Source organism: Myodes glareolus, chromosome 25 (assembly GCF_982192425.1).
Source record: "Myodes glareolus chromosome 25, mMyoGla1.1, whole genome shotgun sequence".
Taxonomy (NCBI): Eukaryota; Metazoa; Chordata; class Mammalia; order Rodentia; family Cricetidae; genus Myodes; species Myodes glareolus.
Genome location: NC_142050.1, coordinates 3393153 through 3419670, shown reverse-complemented (window position 1 = coordinate 3419670; position 26518 = coordinate 3393153). Strand labels below are relative to the sequence as shown.

General features: G+C 37.8%; 1 protein-coding gene across 1 annotated transcript in view; it reads right to left on the bottom strand.

Annotated features, from left to right (window-relative positions):
* Positions 1-6594: 6594 nt before the first annotated feature.
* The window catches only part of Casd1 (CAS1 domain sialic acid O acetyltransferase 1), a 43206-nt gene continuing 23282 nt past the window's right edge, over positions 6595-26518 (bottom strand). The window contains exons 10-18 of the mRNA XM_085683739.2: positions 26298-26387; positions 20528-20647; positions 19433-19589; positions 18071-18150; positions 15799-15900; positions 14046-14186; positions 13454-13531; positions 8879-8971; positions 6595-8036 (exon numbers count right to left, since the gene is read on the bottom strand). Coding sequence (XP_085539865.2) covers positions 7779-8036; positions 8879-8971; positions 13454-13531; positions 14046-14186; positions 15799-15900; positions 18071-18150; positions 19433-19589; positions 20528-20647; positions 26298-26387 — 1119 coding nt within the window. The 3' untranslated portion in view covers positions 6595-7778. The remainder of the gene's footprint in view (positions 8037-8878; positions 8972-13453; positions 13532-14045; positions 14187-15798; positions 15901-18070; positions 18151-19432; positions 19590-20527; positions 20648-26297; positions 26388-26518) is intronic.

The window sequence follows — 26518 nt, the reverse complement described above, 5'->3', positions numbered from 1 at the left end:
CGGGGGCTTAGTAAGGAGTTACTATCCAGATGATCTTTGCTAGGTTCTTGGTTAATATTCTGATGCACTGTCCTGGTGAATTTTGTCTGTTTGATCGGTTTAAGAAATGCCTAGAGCATTAGTGAAGAGCACTTTTGAGTAAAGGGCAGTCTGAGAGGTGACTGAGTGGGGAAGGCCACCATTGTTTTCTGTTTGTTTTTGTTTTGAGATAGGGTTGAAATAAGCACTGAGTGGCCTTGAGTTCCAGCCCCCCCCCCCCCCCGTTTTTTTGAGACGAGGTGCTCTATAGCTTTGAAACAAGCTCTAGAACTAGCTCTTGTAGACCAGGCTGGCCTTGGACTCACACAGAGCCACTGCTTCTGTGCTAGGATTAAAGGCGTGCACCACCACAGCCCGAGCTCACTTTGTAGACCAGTCCAGCCTCAGACTCACAGAGATTTTCCTGTCTCTGCCTCCTTAGAGCTGGGATTAAAGTTGTAGCCATCACACTCTGCAAAGACCCTCGTTTGAAAGTGGAAGGCACCCTTCCTTGGAGGGCAGGGCTGGGGCATGGGGAGAAAACCAAGTGTGCAGTCAGCAAGCTTTCTGATCCACTGAATTGTGAGCATGCAGCTATCTCAGGCCTGTTGGCAGGCAGTTCTTGCTGCCCTGCCTTCCCAACAATGATGGGCTGCACCTCAAAAGAGAAATCAAAACATGTCTCTCCTTTAACCAACCTACTCCTTGTTTGATATTTAGTCACAATGACAAGAAAAAGCAAGTTGTACAGATACATTTTAAAGGACTGGATGAAGTAACAACATGAATATTCTTAACATCATATTACTAACAGTTTGCAACAGCCAAACCCGTAAACAATTTGCACTACTATGTGGGATTCACTGGACTCTTTGACTGGGGGTCAACAACCATAGGGTTCCAGAGAAAAGATCTTAAGATACTGGGCAGGAGCGACATCTTTTGGGGAAACTTAGAGTTTAATACTCTTGCGGTAGGCCAAGATTCTCTTTAGTAAGAAAAATAATATTGAATCTGTGTTCTCACATAGACAGATGGGCCATTTAGTTTCCAAATTTCTGCTAAATATAATCTAGTCTTAATTAATTTTAGTTTGGAAAAGGTTGAAGGAAGCAAAAGAAAACACAGTGGTTATTAAGAAAAATTGCCCTTCTCGCCAGTTCCCAGAAGGATCCATAGAAAGACTGTATTTAGTATGCTGGTTTCCTGATGTTCTTCCAAGTTAAATTATTTGTGCAATATACATCAAGGCATGTGAATGAAGTGGCCTTCTGTCCAGAATTAGCAACCAACTGGAATCTAGAGACAACTTGGTATTTCTACACCAAAAGAGCCCTCTATATGCTCAGGGCATTAAATTTCTCTCAAATAGTCATGTTCTGCAAATTTACAGGTTGAATTTTTTCCTATTTATGTCTTTTGGCATGTTTTAGTTTTAATTTTTTATGTAGTGGAATTTAGAATTAAGTTTTAAATTTTCATATACTAGAATGCAGTGATTCTGATTTGAACTTTTGGTTTCCTATCATGACTCATTTTTCATTTAGAGACAAGAACTCTGAGGTTAGTCTTCATTGTCAACTAGACTGGCTTTGGAATCACCATGGAAATGGACCTCTGTCCCAGAAGTTTGATGGAGGTGGGGAAACCCACTCTAATGTAGGTGGCACCATCCCATGGGATGAGGGTGTCACCTCTGTTTCCTGACAACAGCTGTGCTCCTGTTCCTGCCCCTGCCACCATCCTTGTCCACTATGGTGTGCTATACCCTCCAGCTATGAATCACAATAAATACTTTCCTTCTTTCAAAAGTAGCCATTGTCAGGCATCTTGTCACAGCCATGAGAAAAGTACCTCATGTAAACTCATTTATTTGAATGTCCTTTAAATAAAGTAGGCTTTTACATTGAGCTATATATTTTTTCATTTTTTCCATATTGATATAATTGTAATTTAATAATGTGCTTAAATAACCAATTTATAAGTCTCTTCCTTCCTCACTATTATATTTAAAGATACTTCCTGACCATTCTGATCCATGTATGATTTCCATTTAAAATGGCACCCTCTGAGGACGGCCTCCTGCCCGTTTCTGTGTATAGGTAGGCTATTTGCGACTGCTGGACCAGGATTTCCACTAAGCATTTCTCCATGGCCATTTCTCTGCAAATGAATGGGATTTAAGATAGAGAGAAGGAAAGAGGCAAGAAGTGGGTACTTATTTCTAGTTCACTACACCAAAAATACCTGTCACAACTTCCTCCTGAATGACTCCCCTCGCACAACAGAGAAGGATCAAACTACAATTAACAGTAAGCCACCAAACTAAAATGGACTTAAAGTGTATGTCTTTGCGTGACATCATGAGTTTTAATTTCACTTCGCAAGTTCACACGCTTTTCAGATTGAACATTGAAGAAAATTTTTGGCTTTCATAAAAATTCAATACTTTAAAAAAATAGTTTTCTTTTTTATTTTCATAGTTTTGATGGATATTTAAGTTCAAAGAAATGATTTTCTATTTTAAGAAGGAACAACCAAAGGTAATGACCAGAGAGGGACGGGTAGTAGGGAGGGGTGACGCTCTACACTGCAGGAACTCTTCTAGCTGGAATTTGCCATTGGGAGCACAAAGAACCCCATGCTAATACAAACTGCTTACCTGCTTAAAATGTTAGAGTACTGTAATTAACACCATAAAAGCCAACTAAACTATCACATCAGCCCTTTGTCTCTGTCCCTAAGAGAAACATTTTCTCTTAGGGTCTACTTTCTTATCTCAAAAATAGGATTAGTACTAGGTGTGATTTGGCAGTGTTGACTGAGCCGTGACCTCAGCAGACCATGTGCTCAGAGAAGCAAGGATACAACGGTTAGAAGAGAATCAGTGAATGAAAAGAAAACTTGCTATCTTCAGAAACCTATGCTCTAGGGAGTCAGCTAGACACTTCAAATCCAGGAAGCAGGACACAGAGCTCAGGAAGAGATGCACGCGCATGGCCGCAGCCCAGGGGAGGTGGAGACAATCCAGTCTAGCCTAGTCGGTGAACTCCAGCTCAGTGAGAAGTTTTGAGTTTCTCTCAAAAGAGAGGACAAAAGGCTTTTGAGGAATGAGAGTAGAGGGCTCTCTACACTTGTGGGTACACACGTGCACATATCTGCCCTACCCCTCAACAAGCAAAACCAAACAAGTCATAGACAGGCAGGAACCCAGATTTGACTCTGTTTTGGATCAGTGGTCATCTTGGAAGTGGTGACAAGGAGCTGAACTTTGTGTGTATTCTGAGAGGCAGCTGACAGGGTTTCCTGACTGTAAGCCGTGGTGTATCTAAGAAGTGCATCCATTTCTATTGTTATGGAGGAATATGGTTACCATTTGCCCCGGGGGGGGGGGGGTAGAGAACTAGGAGGTTTGATTGGTCAGTTTTTATTTGACCAATAATAGGGAAGCTTTGCATGTTGTTTTAATGGTTAAATATTTTTTTAAAATAGTTGAACAGAGAAAGCAAATGCATATGTGAGTTTGAGTTCAGGTAAAATATAAACTTCATAGTCCTTAGGATAGAGATGACATATTAAGTCATGATATTGGGCAAGGGACATTGAGAAATGGGAATAGAGGTCAGATCTGGGTTTTGGGAAACGCAGTTTAGATGTTAAAGGTGTGAAGAGGACCCCAAACCAAGACTGGAGGAATGGCTCCTCAGATAGGAAGACAAAACCAGAAATGACAGGGGTCTTATGACAGCAGTTGTCTGGGGACGGGGGGGGGGGGAGGATAAGGACAGCAGTGACAGTGATAGTGGGATTTAGCGAAGTGGGGCTCCTTGCTTGTCCTGACAAGAGCAGGTTGGGCTGTACGAGAAATGAGGCCCCAGTTCTGGGGGTGCAAGACAACAAGAGGACCTCTTGCTTTAGCATGGGAGAAATAAGGCCTACTTGTCTTAGTTGATGGCCATGGCTTTCTCTTACTCACTGCGCCCCATGTTCACAAGCAATGACATCGTCACTCTAGAGTTGCAACTTCTATGAAGTAATGGAGCCTAGATGGTCAATGTTTAAAGAAAAGAAAGTATTTGGTCCTCACGGTGATGTTTCCATTTCACATATTAAATAAAGTAGAGGTAGGCAAGCAAAAAGAATGAGAACAAGGCGACCTGCAGAGAAACAACAAGCACTTTTCAGGTGCTAGAATTCCTGTCTGAGAGATGGTGATAGGGTAGAAAGTCTAAAGACTCCGTTTGTTCACGGGAGTTAAAATAATTCGTCCATCTGTAATAATTCTAGAATTAAAAAATTTCTGCATTTTGAATAGTATTTTATGAGAAAAACTTGCAAACAATTTTTATTATTAGATAATTCTCTAAAATGCAAGCACCACTAGATATTAGTAATTGAAATCCTAATATAGATGAGTTTCAAAAATAATTAGCTTTTTAGATTTTTGCCTGAAATGATATACTTCTAAATAATCACAAAATTATTTCTATTTTTCTTTTAATTATTCTATGTTTAGTGTTTGTGTGTGCACACGCCTGCAGCACAGTGGAAAACTTGGGAAGGTTCTGTCCTACTACCTGGGATCTCAGACACGGCAGCGAGCACCTCACCTACTGACTCATCTTACCAGCCCCAAGCTTCTTTTTAAAATGTTCATTTGTCTCATTTTTATTTTTCAAGATTTAAGTAGGTTACTAATTAATCAATTAAGGATTTTATAATAAATAGCCTTATTTTCTTTGAAAAATAGTTCCCTGTTTATACTGTTTCATGATTTTTCTAAAGAATTTAACACTAGGATAAATTTTGTTGAATACAAATATTTACCACTGCTTTCAAAAAAATTAATGTCTAAAGTTTCTACCAATTCTTACAAAACTACCCAAAATATGACCAAACTTATAACTTCTGAAATAATTAATTATCAATATAAAATCTTCAGGTAACTAGCAACCCATCTAGATCCTTAAAAACAAAGACAGCTGTTAAGTTGGACAATAGGAAATAGTTATTTCTGTATGTCAAAAATATTAGTATATTTATATGTAATTTAACAACATTTAACATAAAAATGTCAATTTAGTTTTTCTAACATTTGCTAAATTGACAAAAATACTAGCCTTCAAAGATGGGGAGAAGGGGTTCTGAGGAAGCTGCAAGAACCTGTGATAATATTAACTCTTATATAGTGTCTATCCCAGGAAGTTGTGTCTCCATCCATCCATCCATCCATCCATCTACCTAATCATCACCATTCATCTATCCATCTACTTATAAAATATCTGTAAAAATTGAAAATACTGGTATGCTTATTATTAAACTTAACTTTATCACATCTAACAGCTTCCTAGCCTTGAGAAAATAAAGAATTTATGGAGAAAAAAACATAACCATTAAAGAAATTGTAGTGTTATGCTCTGATGGAATAGTAGCATATCAATATCATTTATTAACTCACAAAAACAAGCAATCCATTCTAACACAGGGAGATGGGTAATGTGCTTGGACACAAGGGAGAGATTTGCCACAAGAAGCAGGGAGGGCCATGGAAAACTGAGTAGCAAAGTAGCTTGGAGGCAGAGAATGGTTTCCTGCGTGTGATTTTGACCAGAAACAATTTGAGTTTGAGAACTGTCCTCTGCTCATTAGCATACAGAAGCAATCTTATGAAGAATGGCATGCCCAGCAAGTCAGCATCTGTACCACAGCAGAAAGAAAGTTTGTCTACCAAATATGGATGCCATCCTTGTGGCAGCTTGTGCAATGCCCTCTTCTCCAGAAGACATGCTAAACCAAGTCAAATATAATGGATTTCAAGTATAAATATATATTAAAAAAACCCATTATGTTTTTATTATATTCTTATGTTTAGTGCTATCTAAAACTGTCTTGTAACTTAAAAAAAATGCCATGAAGAAATAATACTTTTCACTTAAGTTTTAGGCTTAAGATCAAATAGAAGAGAAAAACTTAGGCACCAGGCATTCACTTGGGCATCATTTCTGAAAACATAGTTGTTTGCAAACCACAGAAAGAACTGGTCATCTTTCGCTTCCAATTGCTCCATCGGCAAGTCTTCTTCAGGTGATAAGACATACAAGCTAAATTAAAATGCACTCTGCTCATTGGCAAGCTACATGAGCAAGAATAATGTGAGCACAGTGCTGGGAAGTTTTTGATTTATAACTCTACGAGTCTCTGCTTACAAGGCTGCCGTCTAGGAGGCAGAGCAATGAATCATTACAATTGTCTATCTGGGAAATGTCAAAAGATTAAGGAAGGGCAGAAGAACAGAGAAACAGGGAAGCATATTTCTGTCAAATAAATATTTCTCAGTTAGTGGGAATGTATCAGTAGCATATAAGGTTTGAGAATTATAAAACTTTTAAATAAAACATACAAATAAACCATAATTCTTAACTTTCCTGGTTGGAAGACAGACTATCATCACAAGCCCTAATAACTAAATTATTCCTTCTCAGCTAGAACTTGGTGATTTATCCCTACATATTAAGGGTTTGGTAAAGAGGATAACTGAAATAAAAATAATTTAAAAAAAACACACCCAAGACTTGCTATTTTGCCAATACAAAAATAAGCATCCACTGAATGTTTATTTTCTATTTAAATTACTCCTTACTGTCACACACTGTGAACAGAAAATACATCTTACCACACATAGGAGACAAGCAAATAAGTGCAATCTTTCATACATTAAAATCATAATCACATCTGTACAAGAGATAAATAAATGTATACGTTTAACAGTTAGGTTATAAAAAACCAACTGAACAAATCATTCATTATCCAAAGTCACTACTGTACTTACAATTCCAGGTCATACATTTCAGTCAAAGGACTTGAAACTTCACTATGCTGTACAGGTTCAGATTGATAAATATTTAAAAAAAAAATAGAAGGGAATAATAGGCAATAACCAAATGGCTATAAAGAACTTTCCAAAGATTGGAAATAATATACAATACTTAATTAGTGGCCAGCAAACATTTGTGGATACACAGGGTAGCTTGTTATCTTGTTAGAATTTAGGGGAAAGAAATAGAAGAATCTCAGATTGGAAGGAACACTTGGCCTTTTTAAAAATAACAGTGGCATCCACAATGACCAAACCTTGTCACCGAGCTTTAGAACAACTCTGTGAAGGACAAAATGCACAAAGTTTTAGGCTTACACATCTGAAAACCACAGCTAGGAAAAAAGTCGCATCAGGAAATACACAGCAAATATGAACGCAAACAAGTTAATGACATAGTGATTCTCATTCCACATCATTGCACATATGACAGAAAGGAACACTGCAGGTCATGTCAGTACTAAGTTCTCAGAGAAGTGGTTCTGTGAGCACAGACACACATGGGACAACTATTACAAATTTAGGGAGTATCAAACACTCAGTGGCATCACTAAGCTAATTAAATTATATATATGTTTACTGGAAAATCGATCATTTCCCTGCCTTCATATGTCAACTATAACCACCTATGAATAGAGACACAGATCCAGTAGAAAAGTCTTTCCTACATACATTCCTATATGATGCATCCTTGTTCATTGCTTTTATGCATTTCACATTGGATATATGCAGCGTTGATATGTACAATAACACGAAGTTGGCAGACATAACAAAACTGTCCCCTTGTCAAATGTTTATATTTACAGAGTCATTAATATTTCCCCTCTAGGCAGTTGCAAAGTAAGCCCAAAGAGTTTGGTTTCAGGATCTTAGGAGCCTAGAGTCTTCATTTGTCTTGAATGGAGGATAAGGCGAGTAGTCCACAAAAGAAGACAACCGTGCATGCCAGCCTCCTGAGGAGAGAGGCATTATCTTTAGGAATAAGGACCTGAGCTAGGTCAGTAGTGATCTGAGAAATTTCATGGGCCACACAAACAAAGATGAAAGTGCTGACAATGATGTTGAGAGTAGGGTTTCCAGGGATGAGTACCAAAATGCCCCTCGTGTCTGCGGCCAGCCAGATGTGATACTGACAAATAAACAGCTGGGAACAAAACAGAGCAGAAACACTTGACGTTAGGTGCGCACACAGCTTTAGTGAGCAAGTCACAAATGTCCCTAACTTAAATATGTGATAATGCTTTACTCGGGGAGGCTTTTCTGACCCATCTGGTTCTCATAATGGTCCGAAATCCTGATGTGCAGTTTGTTGCCCTATACAGTCCCTCTTCTAACGGACACAAACGGAAAATGAGAGAACCCTAACCAGGGAACTTGGAGAAACTTACCTGCCCTATTTAAGAAGGTAACTTCATAAATATACTCTAAGAAGTATCTGTTAAAACTGCAATATAAATTGTGTAAAAGCATTTTATTTCAAATAACAAAATTCAGAATCTGCAGAGTTTGCTTCACACCCCATGGCTTAAATTGATTTTGTAGATAATTTTATCCTTATAGCTCAGACTGTAATGAATCTGAATATCTTCCAACAGTGCCCAGTCATATAAACCTCACATTTACTACAATAAACATTAGAGAGTGAATTCCAGGAGTATTTAATTATGGAGAAGAATAAAAAGTCAAAATCTCCCTGGTGTGACTTGATTTCTATCTGGTTAATACTTTTTTTACTTCTTACTTCTTAGTTGGACTGAAAAGCTTAGAGCAATGTGAAGATGTTTCTGATAGTCATTGACCTCTAGCTATTGTTAAATAAGACTCAAAAGCATCCCAAATGCTTTATGATTGTTCAAATTTATGTCCAAATACATGGGACATAACTCTGATCTAAAAGGGGTACGTCAGGTTTGCACATTCACACACACATACATGGCACATGTACGCTTGATTGTTTGTGATAAAACAAAATATTAGAGTACCAACCTCTAGTGAAATTTTTCCAAACCAAGCAAAAAATGAACTGTAAACAGAACGGGCATATCCAGGGATGTTCCTTATCAGGATGAAGGCTACAATCTATAAGAGAAAGCCAAAAAGGTAAATATTATTGCATGTTTATTTAAAAGAATAAAGTGATGAGCTCATTGTTTATATTCTTGAATTTGATATACATTTTTAATTGATAAATACTGGTAGGGTATTTTGGTTAGAGTGCATACAACCGAGTCTCTCAACACATGATCTGTATATTGAAGAATAATTATGGTTTGAGGTAATGTAAGACAGAAATATTTTACTTTATGCATAACAAAAACATATTAAACCTTTGCTCCCCACTACCAGATTCTCTGTGATGTACTTTTGCTCTATTCATAAAGTATCTTTTTCTTTACATATTCCAAATTTCTATTTGTGGTTTGGATATGAAGTCCTAAAATGGACTGACTCACCGACGAGCTCATGGATGGGGCCTGCGTGGAGGAAGTAGGTCAATGAGGATATGCGTTTAAAGAATAACCCTTGTCCCTGAACCTTCCTCTCCATTTCTGCTTCTTAGCCACCCTGGGGCAAGCAGCTTTGACAGACCACATTCATGCCACAGTGCTCCGCCTCGTCACAGCCCAGAAACTTCACTGAAACCTATTAAGCCATGAATCAAAGCACGCCTTGCCTCCTTTAAGTTGCTTTTCTTGAGTATTTTGTCACAGTGAATCCTTCCTGCACTACCAGGGATGTGTGTATGGGAGCAGCAGGGCCATAAAAACCATCAGGTAGCCTCCGCAAGGCCTGATAGGTGACATCTCACACAGCATTCCCATGCAGTAGCTTTCTCTCTGGATTGTTACTCCAAAACAATCTCCAGTTTGGGGGCTTCTAGCTGACACCCTTTCCTGCATCTTTTATGGACAAGGGGGAAGAGCCTTGCATTTTTGAAATTTCCAAATCACAGTCTCATATCCTATAACCAGTTTAAGTACTATACTTAAAATTCATCTTCCTTTCAAAGAAGCAAGACAATATGCTTTTTCAAAAAGAGAGAGATTACATTTTTATCATTATCTTTTCAAAATTTTACTCTTATAAAAAGGTTGGGACATCCATTTAAACTTCAGAAAAGAACTCCTATTGAGTGATGTTCACCCCATGCCTCTGTCAAAGGATGCAGAAATTCTCTGGGGAGATAAGAATAAGGAAGTGAAAGGAGGTATTTGGCTAATCTGGCCAGAAGAAACTCTCACGCATTTAGCTGCAGGATACTTGGGCAATAGCATCAGAGAGCTACCAACAGGGCCTGCTTGTGCCAGTTCTAAGACTTGAGAAAAGGCACTTAACTGGGCCTGCTTCATCAGCAACACAAATGGGGAGGAGCTCAGCTTTAAAAAGGAGACATAGCATTAATATGAAAACACGCATGGGTATTTATTGAGGCACACATTGGAGATCTTTAAAAAAGCTTTCTACAGAGTGAACAGCATAAACATTACACATTTAGAGGTAAAGATCAAGAAGGGGAGACTTATGTCTGTTTAATATGTCATTATAACCAGCTGTAATGTAAAATACTCGACATATGAATGTAGATGCATGCAGTCCCTTAGACTGCACAACTGGACATCGGGAAGAGCACTTTCTCTTTTTATATCTAGGATCTATCATTCCCAGCATTTACTACATCTCTTTGTCCTACTGAAATGCTATACTTTATCATGTATTTGATAAATAGAAAAGTCAATGAAATAATCACCATGGAGAGCACAGCTGAAGTTTGGGAAGTCATTATTAACATCAAGTGAATATAATAATGTTTAAATTTGAGTTAGCATTAAAACTTCCTGTTTGCTATTATAATCATTTTCTATACATTCTTTATGATTAATTACCTGTTCCACAGCTAGTCACAGCTGAGAATTCCTTTCAAGAATGATGGGCAAAACCACTAAAGCTCAGATTCAAAGATTGGCACAGGCTGGGGTTATACTCAATGGTGATGTACTTGTCTGGTGCCTGCCAGACCACACACACACACACACACACACACACACACACACACACACACACACATTCTCTCTCTCTCTCTCTCTCATAACACACACACACATAAATTCTCTCCCTCTCTCTCTCTTTGTAATAACAAACTCACACATTCTCTCTCTTTCTCTCTAATAACACACTCACACAAATTCTCTCTCTCTCTATATATATATGCAAATATATATACATATATATACATATGTATATAATGAGAGGAAGGGTGGTAGAGAGAGGACAGAGAAATACAGAGAGGACAGAAGAGAGAGAGAAATGAAGAAAAACTTCTCATGAGTTAGGCCGAGAAATATTTTTAAATCAAATACTAGGAATTGTTTATGTGGCTAAAATCTTAAAATAATCCCCTCAGACATGTATGTAATGTATGTACTTAATGATTATCTGTTTGTCTCTCTGTTTGTCATCTGTCATTCTCCCAGTTTCTCATGAAACACATACATATATCCTCTGTTCACATCTAAAGAACAAGCATGCAGTCTAGTCAGAAGGATGTTGCTATAGCATCTGAATTTCTTAGATGCTGTTGACATTTACGATGTGGAACAAATCTCCTTAAAAAGAAGCAGTCAATAAAACTAATGCTTGCTTTAATTTATATTCCTAGTCCACTCCTCTACCCTACAAGGGAGAAGCTCGACTCTCACAACAAAGAGAACTAGATAGATAAGCATGGGGGGGCGGCTAAGTAGGAAGGAGCTGACGCTATTCTGCTTGCAGCCACTCTCTGATTTCTCTCCCTAACTGTTCTGCCTGGTATATTATGAGTGTTAATGTTCCCTCTCATCCTGTGAGTCACGGCACTGACATTTGATAAGTTGTACAAAGAGCTATCGGTAAGCAGTCCTCTTGTCTGCAGAAGCAAAAGAAATGCCATTCAAAGACAGCGTTGGAAACTTGATTACCAATCATGCCGAGAGAATCTCTCACCTATTTGGTGCTAAAGAATACACAGAAGCTGAGAATAAATCCAACAGTTCCTGCACTGAAGAACACTCAGGATCTAGGAGAAGACACTCCAAAAACTCTCCATGCCCCTCTGTGCTAGACTACTTATTCTTTAGAGTTTAAGACGATTTCCTTCAAAAAACCTTGCCCTTGTATCAGTGAAGGTTAGGAAGAACGCCCACACTTTCAAAGCAATCTATACCTACTGTCCCCACACTGATGATCATGCCCTATGATGATCTGCAACTGACCATTTGCTTTGTAGAGCCGGCTTGAGTCTTCACCAGACTCTGCTCCCTTATAGGCACTATTCCCCACGTTTCTACATCTTGGTTCTCTGAGTTCCAGGCCCAATGGCCTGTTTTATAAGTCCCTTCAATGTGCCATATTCCCTTTCATTAGAGGGCCTGCCCAGGTGTTTGTTACATCTATTTTCAGGGAAATGATCCATGATCCCTGACCCCATTTGTTTGTCTTCCAGCTATGTCACATACCACCCTCTATTCAATTCTCATAAAGTATGAGATACTTCTACTCATAATTAAGTGATTTTTATAATAATTTTTTACAGAATATATCCCCTCCATAGAGTATAAAAAGTGTTGGATCTTGTCATCACTGGAATATCTAACATGCAGAATCAAAAGATTATTAAATGAATATAAAACATTGCTAAATAAATGAATCAATGTGTACTGATCCACATCTCCATCAAACCATACATTTTTTGAGGAAAGATGTCATCTTATTTAATACTGAACCATTAACTATCAATAAGGTATTTAGCACAGTAGGTAACTGATAAATAAAATTAAATAAATTCAAGTAAATGTCAATAAAAACAATTACAAGTAAAGAATTAAAATGTTTTGTGTATGATGTACATGTTTGCAAATATGAATATGTGTGTATGGGATAGAGGTTGAAATTGGGTGTGCTGTTCAATTGCTCTTCATTTTCTATTTATGAGATATGTCTCTCACTGAACATGGAGGTCACCAGTTTAATTAGACATGCTGGCCAGTAAGCCCCAGGAATCCTCCAGCCTCTGCTGCCCAGAGCTGGGATTTTAAGCACATGTTGCTACATCTGACCTTTTACATGGTGCTGGGGACTGAACTCAAATCTTTGTGATTTGTACGGTAAACATTTTACCAACTGAGACATTGCCCTAGTCCTGGAATTATCATTTTTCAATTACAAATGCTAGGCCATATAATTTTCAAACATGAGATATAATAAGCCTTTGATATGATTTTAATATCTCTATTACTGTAAAGGAAGATAAGATTCAGAGATTAATTAATTTCCCAGAATTTTCTGGGGTTTGAACTTTCATCTCTTCACTTCGGAAGACTATATTCACACAAAAACTTTGAAATGAAAAGTTCTCTAAATCAAGATAATTCTTGGGAGTGGAGTGTGAAAGCCACGATTTTATCACCTGGGAGATAGAGGCAAGAGGATCATGAGTTTGAGGCCAGCACGGGCTATACAGAAAAATCTCTATTGAAAAATTTAAAAAAAAAATCTGTCTAGAGAAAAATCAAAAAAGATAATTACCTGTACCACAGAAACAGAAGGGTGGAGCTCATTACATTCAGCTTTGTTTTTACAACTGCTAGCCCAGATGGAATAGGTCTAAAACAAGAATGTACAGATCAAATCACAAAATAGCTGACCCTTAAAGACACAAAACAATGTTGTAGTGGTTATCTGCTTCACAGCACAGCAGCTCCCTACGTCATAAAGCAAATCACTCGAAGCTTTCTGTAGGTTTATTCTCTTGTCTCAGGAGGACCAACTGTCTACGCATGAGCACACGCTTAGGAGAGAGGACAGAGATTTGGTGCACCTGGGAATCCGGCCGTCACCAGACAGTGTTGGCTTTTCACATCACAGAGATGTTATAAGTTTTCCTAAACTGATTGTAGCTTTTTAATTCCTATCTCACTAGACTCAGTTACTGCCCATACCTTACTTATATATGTACATTATATTTAGAAATTATATCCAATTCAAAACAATACAGTAAAAAAATTTAGTTTTTATTTAAATCAGTTGATTATATTTCTTTGTTTTAAGGTTTTTTCTCAGCTAATTTTCCCTATTAATTAATAATTTAGATAATTAGAAACTTACATTTTGAACTTACCAAGAAAGAGACTACTGAAATAAACAATAGAAAGTTGGAAATTTTGTTTGAAAACAAAGGTTCCCCCTTCCCTTCAGAAAGTATTTGACGTCTCTGCAAAGCCAGATAAATGAAAGCAAACAGCATCCCATGGAAGACCACCTGCAAACAAAACAGAGGAAAGTTGCCTTGAAGAGTCACTTCTCAAACACTAGCAACAATGCCTGGTTATTTAAAGTGTATTTATAGAAATAGGTGGGCTACAAGATGACAACTTTAAAGTTGCCATGAAGAGCTTACACCGTAAGAACAAACTTTGATAGTCAAATAAAGCCAGTACTGCTCAAAATGCAAACAGAAGAACAAGCAACCTAGGCAGCAGGGAGGGAAGACCACTGATCTTTTCAAGTGTTGGAGATTGATCCCAGTGCCTTCTACGTGAGGAACACAATCTGTTCCACTGGCCTACACGCCTAACCTCAACAATTTAAACATACTAAGCTCTCCTAAACAGTCTCCAAAACATTGAAATACACTGTACACAGCTTCCTTCAATCAAACCCAGCAACACCACTGCTAAATCTTAAGCTTAAAAGGAAACTACTCTCAAAACCCAACATGGTGGAGCAGAAAGTACATAGCTTTCAAAAAAAAAAGATGTAACTAGGCATAATGTGACTTGTCACTGAAATGGACAGGGCCATTGCATTCCTCTGCTGCCTCCCACCCTCATCCCCAAAATAATAAAACCCTCTTGAATGTCGAAAATGAATTCCTATGTGGAGTTTGGCATTTTAAGTGAGTATGTGGAAAGCGGTCAGGACATAAGGGTGCAACCTTTATGAGTGGGATTAGTGCTTGTAAGAGACCCCTGGGAGCATTCCTAGTGAGGGCTGCCCATGGCCCTCACCCAGCACTAAATCTGCCATCACCATGAACTTGGATTTCGCAGTCTCTGGAACTATAAGAAATATGCTTTGTTGTTGAGGAGTCAACCAGGCTATCGTGTTCTGCTTTAGTTGACAAAACAGAAGATAAGCACATCTGAGCAGATTGCAGTAAAGAGACTTCAGCAGGGACATTGTATTTATGTGGCTTAGAGATGCAATAAACTACACAGATGTTACAGACCAGCAATGGCACTGAATAGTTATCAAGAAAGCATATTGAAAGATGGTGAAAAATAGAAAAAAAAAATAAAGCACAAGGTAAAGTAATTACCATCGACCGAGTGTTCTGCTAGACGGTCTACATTTTCTTTTCAGGTTAAGGGCATGGAATAGGCCAGTATGTTGTTGCTGCTGCTGCTGCTTTACTGTCTATCACCAAATCTACATTGCACAACTTTGTATAATACAACCCCACTGTATAACAGTAATCTTAGATTTGAGAGTGGATTGAAAACTCTTGGCAGCTCAGGGGTAAGTCTTTCTTTAATACACACTTCCCAAAATCAACATTTCATGAAACTCGGGAATGAATACTGTTCTGATGCTGGAGCATATATATATATATATATATATGTATATGTGTGTGTGTGTGTGTGTGTGTGTGTGAACCACCTATAAATCACAACTGTCAGTCAAAGGTTACATTACAGACAACACTGAAAATATTTTACATGCATGTACTGAAAAAGAACATTGTTTAGTCTACTTTAACATACTCTCAACAAGTTTCTTTATTCTAAGACTAAGCAGAAATAGACAAAAGCACAACTGATTTTCTAACAGTATCATTTGAGGAAGAAAGATATCATAAAGTAGATACATACGTAGCGGTCTAACCTCCATCTGAACCACCACTCATACACATTCCCATTCAGCTCAAAACATTTGGAAAGTGGCCAAAGAGAAAAGATCTTCTCAAATGCACCCTAAGAAAGGAATGCAGACAGTTAAGACAATCCAAATCAATGTCTGCTCTGCAATTTCAGTCAAATATACGTATTTGTTGAGCTAGAGTTGCACAAAGCACATGCACAGTTTAAACTTCTGTTCAATTTATTTTTAAAATATGGCTTCATTTGAAATCCACTTAATAAATTTATTTTAGCTACGGCAAATAAATATTATTTAATATGTTCCAAATTTACTTGTCCTTCACATGAAAGCTACTAAAAAAACAAAATTTTGAAAAAAACAAAAAACTAGTAATTAGAAAACCATTTTATTGGGAAGTTAGGATTTAATACACAAAAAACGCTCATATTTACTACTCAGACACATAAATACAAAATATTTTAGCCAATATGATATGAATAACCAAAAGAATGGTTAAAGTGAAAATATAATTTATTTTCCTCTAGATGTCCTTAATTATCTCTAACTATTAGAACTGACACAGCCCCTGGATTACTCACTCCGGTCAGTTATCCCAATGCTATTACAACCTTTGAAACACAGTTTCAAGTTTTACTCTGTCCAGTTATTGAATGGCACCCTCTTATTAATCTGACAGCCAGGAAAATCTGGGACTGAAAGGGCAAAAGTCTTTAGGTACATTCCTGCACACTAATGAAGCCCTTCAAAGAGAACAAATCCTCAGTATTGACAAAGAACGCCAGCACCCTCTGCTAAGGAATGTCCTATTACTAGACCTACTGCAATGGCACAAAAAATGATTACTGAAAAATAATTACTAAAACCCAAAGAAAAACATAAAGAATTTCTTTACTTTAACAAAACGCAACCATTGCCATCTTAAGCACAACTTCAACTGCATATAAAATAGAGCTGTATCAAAATCTACTCCACAGACAACGTTGGTTCATTCTTACCAAAAGTTGATCAATAAAGCCTCCTGGATTATACACATACACACACACACATACAGATATGAGCAGATATATAACATAACATATTAAATATAAACATATGACCTTGGCCACCTTATATAAGAAGAATATCTATATTTAAATGCATTTGTAAATTAAAATTTTACAAATAAATTGAAATTTATTATTTATTATGTCACCAATAAAACATTTTTATTGGGTACTGACATTTTGTGAAGACAGTGGGCTGACCAGGACTGTATCCCTTTTTTATTCTTGTTCTGGAGTCAACACTGACCCAGAGCTGGGGAGGTTTTCTTATTCTCACCATTTTTTTCCCATTTGAACGTACATATAGAATACTGAGTATTTGTTGGTACCTATTTTTTTATGCATTTCCCCATTGTTTTATTATTTTATTTATCTCACATGGAAAATAAAACTGGATGCCATGCCAAAAAAATGTTTTAAATGCTTCTAAGTATGACAGCAGGTATAAAAGGCCTAACAAACCTGCCCCACCCCCACCCGCAAAGGCTCTGCAGAACTAGCTCACAGTACACTCCACACATAACAAACACACCTAATGGGAATTTGCACTTGACATAGCTTTATGCAAAACCTAGCACCGTGAGTCAACTGTAGCTTATGTAAAAACTATAGATACTCAAATTAAAATATTTTATTCTGAGTATCATGCTGCCCAAATAAAATGTCTGCCTGATGGATTTAACCAGCAGAAAACACTGCCATTCTGTCGAATCTACAGAAAATCTAAACCATCAAAATAAAGACTATAAATAAATAAGGACCAAAATCTTTTAAATTAAATACACAAAACATCGTAAACCCTCTACACCCAAGGTCATTTTATTAACTGTCTCAAACTTACTTTGTTCATTTACAGAAAAATTCAGTTGCAGTGTGGTGCAATGAAGAATGCACAAACTAAGCTGCAAATTCTGTCAAGAGAATTCTGATCATCGCGTAGAGTATGTCTCAGAAGAGACATTCAATAAACATTTGATTGATCAAAGTCAAGTAAAATGGACCTTGAACAATTGCCAGAGGAAGAGCTTAAAATTGCTCTTAAAACAAAAACAGTAGTAAGAAAGTAGGTAGGGTCTCAAAAGAACTCCACTGAGCAGTCAGCCACAGTGACACTTTTATTACAGTCATTAAAAACAAAGCTTAAAAAAGGCTCTAACCCTGTTCACATACTTTAGTAGACTTGAACTTTAAATCTACAAGCTGAGAAGACCATACAAACCTGAGAATATGCCAAGAAGCAGATGCACAGCAGCAAAAAAGCTAGTTTCAACAGCAAGCCGAGATGCCACAAACAATTTCCTAAAAGAAAACATGCAGCATACAAAACAATATAAATTTCTACTAACAAACACTTTGAGGATACCGTGTTTAATGTTTCTGTATCCTGAATGTTCCACAAAATAACCCTTGCATATAGCATATATAAACGTTTATAGGGGCATTAATCAAAGGTAGAGCAAAAGGGAATCAGTGGAGGATTTTTGTGAAGAATGGGGCTGCAGCGTATCACTGACAGCGTACATGCCTGCTACATGTCTACTATAGATATACATGCTTAAAGGTGCCTCTTGGATGCATTTACAGCCATCCGCTATTGGATGTTTCAACAGGGCATAAAACTATATGTTCAACACAATTCTCAAACTCATGTTAAATGCTAGCTTAAGGAACTCTCCTTAATCATAAAGTTCCAAGAAGTATAAGCCCCCTAATGGACTAGAATTAACCATAAAAGATATGCATACTTCAAAGTACATGTTCAAGTTTATGCATTTTCATAAATGGCTTAAGTTTTGTAGGGAAATTGTACTCTAAATCTACAGACTGTCCAAAGAGACTCATGAATTTTAAAATGGTTCCACTGAAACTTCCCTGAGAACTTATTTAACAGAAGTCAATGAGAAAATATTTAAGTTGGAAGAAAATATTGAAGACTTAAATATTTAAGTCTGTCAGATACAGATTTAATATTAAAAAATTCTTTACTAAAAGAACAGAAGATTTCCTTTTAACGACATGATCCCGGGAAAGAACACCAGGAAAACAACTGTGGCCATACTTGAACACGATCAGTAAGAGACTGTGAGAGCTGGGAAATGACAGTCTCACAGGGAAGTAATTGAGTCCTTTACATGTAAAATAGGTTGATGATAATTCCTAAACAGTTGTGTAGAAAACAAATTATAAACTTTAACATATGAGGCTTTTGCAATTAAATGTTTGCTTAAACTGTCCACATATGTAAGAAACCACACAAAACAGGGTTACCAGTATTGAAGTACAACGTGGGAAGAGTCTGCCTCCCTTACACCCCCACCACTCTGCTGTTTGAGAACTGCCTTACTATTGAGAGGGAAATACACAATAGAAATGTAAATGAGTATTCTGCAGTGTTATATCCTACCACGAGCTACCTGCCTGTGTTATTTTAGAAATAGTTTTAAAACAAAAATGCTAAAACCACACATAAGTTTAATGATCTACAGTCTTCAAAAAAAAAAAAACCAGCCTTTAACAGCAACAGGAAATGCAGTACACTGAAAGAACATATTTATTAACATTAGTAAGCCAGTCTATTTACCATTTGCCTTTTTTTGGATTATTTGTGGCCACAGTGCTAACGTGACATATATGACCATGAACCACACGGTGACCAAGGGGACAAAGTAATAGAATTGATAAGGTCGATCCATTACGATACATAACACCACAACCAGGAAATTGAGACGAAATAAGACCTATGAAAATGGAGAAGAAAACATTTTTCATTCCCAATATACATGAAAAGCAAAGACAGACTTCCCTGAATACAGTAACACACCTAAGACTCAAGTAACGACTATACCAGTGTATTTTATCAATCCCCAAGGTTTATTCGTCCTGAAGTCACTGAAGAGTTTAATATAAAAACTTATGCATTATTACACTAACAAAATTCCAGTGAAAAGCCAGCCTGCACTATCCTGTAACTATAGTTGTCATCTTTTTACATAAAGGGAAGAAATCATACACCGGCCTCTTAGGGATTTAGGCAGAGATAGAACTGCCTCAAGAAAAAGGTGTCCATTCCATCTCCTGTTTGATACTGATTTACCCATTTGGGAGAAAATGGATAGGTGTTAGAGGCACAAAGTAGAATCCTTTAAGTTTTAAAAAGACCTTGTAACTTTCATGAGAGCCATGTCAAATATGAGACAGGGTCGTAGAGTCAGTAGCACAGGACTGACGAGAGCCTGCTCAGAGCATTGTCCTCTCAGAGCCTCTGTTCCCATTTATGATCATGAAAAATGACATCTCAGGATTGCAATAGCAGTAAGTAATGCTTAGGAACAGCTTAGCACAACGCAGAAGGTCTGTAAGTATTAATTCTCTTCTCAGGAAGGGGGAAAAAGCATGTTCATTTCAGCTCAGTGGGTACCTCTCTACCAAACTGATGACGACCACCACTGTGACCCTCTGATCACTGGTGCTATTATGTGTACATCTAGGTAGTATTTTCCTTCCATCACGATTAAATTATCTCAAATTACTACACAGTGAACACAGAAAAACAACCTTAAAGTTATATTTCATATAACCTTATGATTCATGATCTCAAAATGACCATATTTATATTTCTTACCAGGTAGACAGAAAGGATGCTGAGTTGAAAGAAGAGAACCGGCTGCGTTCTTACCTGACAAACTCTGTGGATTCCAAAGTCTCCTTTGACCCAAAAGTAAGAGAAATGACCATATCCTGTCTGAAACAGATATGCAGCAACCAGAACCCGAATGTGCATGTACACTGGCAGGAACTGTGGACAGAACAGACAGGGACAGTGTGTGATGGCGCAGCACAGTCATCGAGATGTGATGCTTGGAAGTACCCTGCATTTCATATTTTCCTAACAGACGGAAAACAAAACAAAGTCCTCACCTTTGGCAATGGCTAAAGGACTACTTATAATATTTAGTTTACTTAGCAAAACAACTAGATTAGACATATGAAATCATGACTAGAAGAGCTATCTCACCACCCATCTTTGGGAAAGTATCTGTTTGAACTCCATGTCACCCTCATCGCCTGCCCTCTTCATCATGCCCAAATCCTGGAGGTGCTCACTGCATTGTTTTTGGAGAACTACATCTTCACACTAAAACACTGTGATGGGGTATCTGTCAGTCAATTATCTTTAAGAGGTGGGACCAAGTTAGGGCGTGGCTTTCTGGGTACCTGGAGGAAAATGCCCTGTGGTCCAGTTGTGCTCTGTCTCTGTGACCCCCCCCACTCTACACAGCTGAGCTTGGACTTTTCGTTGCTGTTGCATGAGCCTGCCCCTTATAATAAAGAAAATATAATTGCTCTACCTTTTAGCTAACCTGGTTAATTTTTGACCCAAGATAATTCAACAGCACTGCACATTTTAACCAACATATGTCAGTCCCAGGAAATGTTACCTTATTTCCAAGTATTTAGGAACCTAACTTTACACTGCCATTCTACCTTTAGGAGTGCAACTACTATTGCGACAATATAGCTAGTACATTCCTTTAAAATCCTTATACCCACTAAACGTCACTAGCTCAATTTTACAGCCACCTGATAACTCTGCAACTATCCAGCCTTAACAATGGGTAGAGCCATTGCAGGACAATGTGAATTTCCCAAGTGATTCTGTGGAGGATGAAATAAATTAAATGTATACCTTAAGGAGATTTTAGAGCCTAAAATGCATGCATTTTGGAATGTATCTCTTTCCTTCATAAAGGCTATTTTACTTGAGAACAAACCCTAGATCAAACCTTCGAAGCTACACTCTATCATACACACTTCTGCAGAGCCTCTACTCTAGCCAAACTGACAGAGACTCTCTCTAAAGCTGATCTTGTCTCCTAGCTACCTTCTGTTTGTCTGTCAGTATGTCCCTAGGATCTTCTTCTAAATGTGTTTACATTTACTGGAATCTTATTTGCAAGCCAGGAGGTTGTGGTATCTGTAATCTTAGCATTTGTGAGGCTGAGGCCGAGGCAGAAGGAGTACAATGTCTAGACCAGCCTGGGCTATACATAGAGTTCAAGGCCAGTGTGGCTTTCATCTAAGTGACTATTTAACATAGCAAGGGCTACTAGGGCTAGCTCAGTGGTAGAATCCTTGCTCAGGGCCTCGGGACCCGCCACAGTCACTGGAGGATCTCAAGTCCTATCCTCCTCAGAACCTAGTTCAAAGTCTTATCTTCACTTTTCCTCCTCTATTACTACAATGGAAATTATCTGCATATCAGATAGTTTTCGTGAACTGTATTTCATCATTAGTTCTTTCTTCTAAATGTCTTATGTCATAATTAGAGAAGAAATTCTCAACGAAAGTATAACACAAAATCTCGGAATCACAGAGAAAAAGAGTGGAAATTTAGTGCTGAAGAAAAGTCCTCAGAAATTAGCCAACAGAAAAGTGTCTGCATCCATTCCTCTCTTGAATGAACTGGATAGGAGCTTCTGCATGAATCTTAAGTTGTTCTCTTGTTGTTTGGTTGGTTGGTTGGTTTGAGGAATTTTTGGTTTTTGTTTTTTTAAGACAAGGTTTCTTTATGTAACTCTGACTGTCCCAGCTTGTTCTGCAGACCAGACTGGCCTCAAACTCAGACCCACCTGCCTCTGCCTCCCAAGTGTTGGTATTAAAGGCGTGCTCCATCATGCTGGGCCTGAATATGTCGAAGATTTTATTTTGTTCTTTTGCAGGTAGAGTTGCGCTATGTGGTCTGGGCTGATCTCAAACATGCAACCAATCTACTTTACCTCAGCTTCCTGGTTGTGGTGAAGACAATAATCACATCCAGGCTTAAGCATGCGCGCATGCATACATACACAATTGAAAAGAATTTGTGTGTATGTGTACATGTGTACATTTGAATGTAGATGCCCATGGAGGTCATAATAATAAGTTAGACCCCCTGAAGCTAGAGTAACAGGCAGTTGTGAGCTGTCGGATATGGATGCTAGGACTGAATTTGAGCCCTCTAGAAAAGCAGTACATACTGTAACCACTGAGTCATCTCTCCAGACCATAAGTGCTTTTTAATAGCAGAAAATATATCAACTATTGTGAGAAGGTCACTCACTGCTATGAAGGCCCCTGTCACGAAAGCTGCAATGCGACTATCTACAGAGGCTGCAAGCTCTGCTCTCTACAGCCGCTTGTCCAGCAGAGCTAAAGTCAGTCCTTGAATGGTTCCTAAAAGTGGCTTCCATGCCCTTTATAGGCTAAAAGAAACAGATGAATCCAATTTTAATAGATTTTATTTACTTAACAAAAATATTTTAAAACTATCATTTTAACATCTTAATGGAAAAGCAATAGTCTTCACTATTTCTAATCTGACAAAAGTGAACTCATTGATTATAATCAGCCATACTCAATCTTCTCTCCTCTGAACAGCACACTGCATGCAGCTCTACCTAGCTCTGCCTAGTTCCAGTGGCTGCTTGGCTAACACAGTGGAGTCTGGCTGCAGAGCTACATACTTGAGGTTCATCTCTCTTCCTTTGACAGCTCTGCATGTATTAAAATAGATGTCAAACCTATGCTAACCTTTCTCAATCACCTTTACTACTCTCTAGAAAACAAACTTTCAAATACCTTTAAGTCTAAGGCTGGGATTACAGAGTTAAGCTTGTTTATTTATAATAAGTAATGTGATTCTATTATAGAAAATTTCCAGGTTCCTACCTGTGTTGGTCTTTCATAAATTTTACGTACCATTTCTCCTTTTCACTGTGCAATATTTCAAACCAACAGAAAAGACCAATAAAATGTACTCAAATAAACTATGCTGAAAACTTGTAGAACAAAGGTATTCCTAATATTTTACCATATATCTTGTAAGAAGGAAGGAAGTGCCTTACATGGTCACAATATTATAATAGCCAAGAAATTATTATTAATATAATCTATAGTTTCTCTGGAAATCTTTGTGTGCTGGACATTGTGGTTCATGTCTGTAGAGGTCAGAAGGATAAAGATTTGGGGCCAGTCTATTTATATAAAAAGCTCACGACCAAAGTAGGCTGTCCAGTGAGCGCCTGTTTCAACAAACCAAGACTGGGGAAGGGGCCTAGTAGTGGGGTCCTGGCTCAGAATGCACAAAGCTGGGGCTCTGACCCCTGATCCGCAAACAGTACGTCACACACGCACTTGACTCTCATTCTGCTCTAATATCTGTTTTCAAATCCACATTTCCTTTCTATATTTCATGTATCAAGATTACAACAGAAGTTTAGAGCTGTCATTGTATTTGGAAGTTCAGCTTTATCAAAGAGGTAGGCTAACTTTCGAGCCCTACAAATTTCCCTCACAATCTTTCAGGAAAGTCTCAAAAAAGAAGGAAAAAACCCACAATGAAGCACAGACATTATTGTCTAGTGCAGATGCCAAATTTGAGTCTCTCAGCATTTTAAGCATATTTGATATAAACCTTATTTTAAAAGAATGTATATGCCAACAGTATGTTGATACTGTCTGCTTAGACTATTTAATAATTCTGGAATTTTAACATGCTTTCTTTCCAGCATGAAAAACAGGGAACAACTATTCCTTGATACACTTAATCTAAAACATTATGGCCGGACAATTACAATATCATGCTGTTAGAGTTTTAAATAAGGTTAATCTTTCAACTACCCAGGAATGGAACCCCCAGATATCTTGTAACCTAATGAACAATGCTTTTCCAGTGAGGATACAGGTAATTTTTAACAACCAAATGTGTGTAACAGAACAGGGACACACGATCAATCATCACAAGTGATCTGCTAATCTAAAGTACGTCCTTCCAGAGCAGCGTGGGCTGTTTTTTTAAATTGTAAATGAGAATGTATTGAGAGGCAGGCTAAAAAGATGTATTAAATGTTGGGTTGCTAAACGATTACAAGAGAATGCCAAATTGCCTTCATCTTTTCACAATCTAATTCCTTTCTGAAATCACTGAATTGAGGAACTTAATCTGCCATGAATTTTTCCTACCTAATTTCTTAGATAGAAATATCACCATTTAATATGTCAGCAATTAATTATGTCTGTAAATGGCACGTTCTTAAAACAAGCCCCTACTCCCCCTCTTAACTAAGTCCTTATTCATAGGCCAGAGGTATTTCTAGCTTCCTAGAAATAGTCCCTTCTTTTTATTTCCTAGAGAATTCATGGATTTATGCCACAAGTCCTAAGACATCTCCCCTGACTGAATTTCTTTCACGGTCTCAGCTTCACTACCTGCAGCTCAAACATACAGTGGCAGGGACCACAGGAATCTCACCACTGTTGCAAGCTTAAAGCGCAGCCAGAGAATTCCAGAAAAAAGCACATTTCATTCTTTTGCTCTGTGCCTTCAAACAAAACATCCATAAAACTGGGAAGTTCAGCAACTTTCAAAAATACAAGATAAGAAAGACTACAGCTTTTTCTCTTTTAGAAAAAAAATCTAGTAATACTATTTACATTACTAATTGCTGCTGTGGAAGGTTAAAGACATCTCTCAGAGCACTCTCCTCTTATCTGAATTTACCATCATTCAAAGACTGAATATTTGTAGATGAGTTTTGTGTAAGCAAAGAAGCAATAAAACAACTTGGTACTTCACAGATTATGAATGAGTTCCTAACTTTAAATCTTAACACGCTTTCCATGTGAGTCGGACTTCTCTGAGAACCTCTACGACAAGTCATGTCAGGCTTGCCCATGAAGGCTACAGCTGGAAGGTTAAGACACAGGAGGACTACTGTTTTTCTTAACTACCCCATATCCGAGGTAGTCTAGATCATAAAATTCCTGAGAAGAAGGAAAAAAGTAGAGTAAAAAGCATTCTAAGTTTTGAAGTTTTTTAAATATAAAACTAGTAGGGGCGGGGAGCCGTCTCAGTGACTGAGAGCACTGGCTGCCCTCGCAGAGGACCTGCGCTTGTTCCCAGCACCCACATCAGGCAGCTCGGAACTGGAGCTCGAGTTCCCGGGGATCCAAGTCCCCTGGTTCCCACAGGAGCTTGCGCATCACACGCCCAAACGCAGACACACAACTAGATACGATTAAAAAGAAATGTTGAAAAATTATTTTAAAAATGCAACACTAGTTAATTAAAATTTCTTAAAACACAGTCAAGGACAGACTATAAATCTGATTTCTTTTTATAGTAATTAACCTATTCTAAATCCTTTGCCCTTTACAAAGCTTCCTGACAACTTCAAATTAGCTATTCAACAAGATGATGTAAGATATCGGCTATTTCTAAAGAACTTAGGGTAAATAAATACAAAATCAATCATTGCTTCATCTTTTTCAAAGAAAATTGATTTTGCCTTTAAAATGAAAGATTTTCAAAAGACCTGGGGGAAGCTTGAGGGCTGGGTAGGAAGTGAGAAGGGCGCTTAGGCAACACCACTTTCTATATGCTTTGAACGTAGATTCAGAGTACTTACTGTACTTGCTCCCGAGATGTGATAAATCAAAATCACAAGCTGCATCCAGCCTTTCCATTCATCGGTTTGTTCTCTATTTAATACTTTAGTCTGCATAAAGGAACCAAAGTCTGCTTTAAAATCCACCGGGAAGTAATTATTTGAGCAGGACATATTAAGAATATAACATTTTTCTGACAGTATTTAAAGCTAATGTTCCTGTCAAAGAACCATGGTTGGGG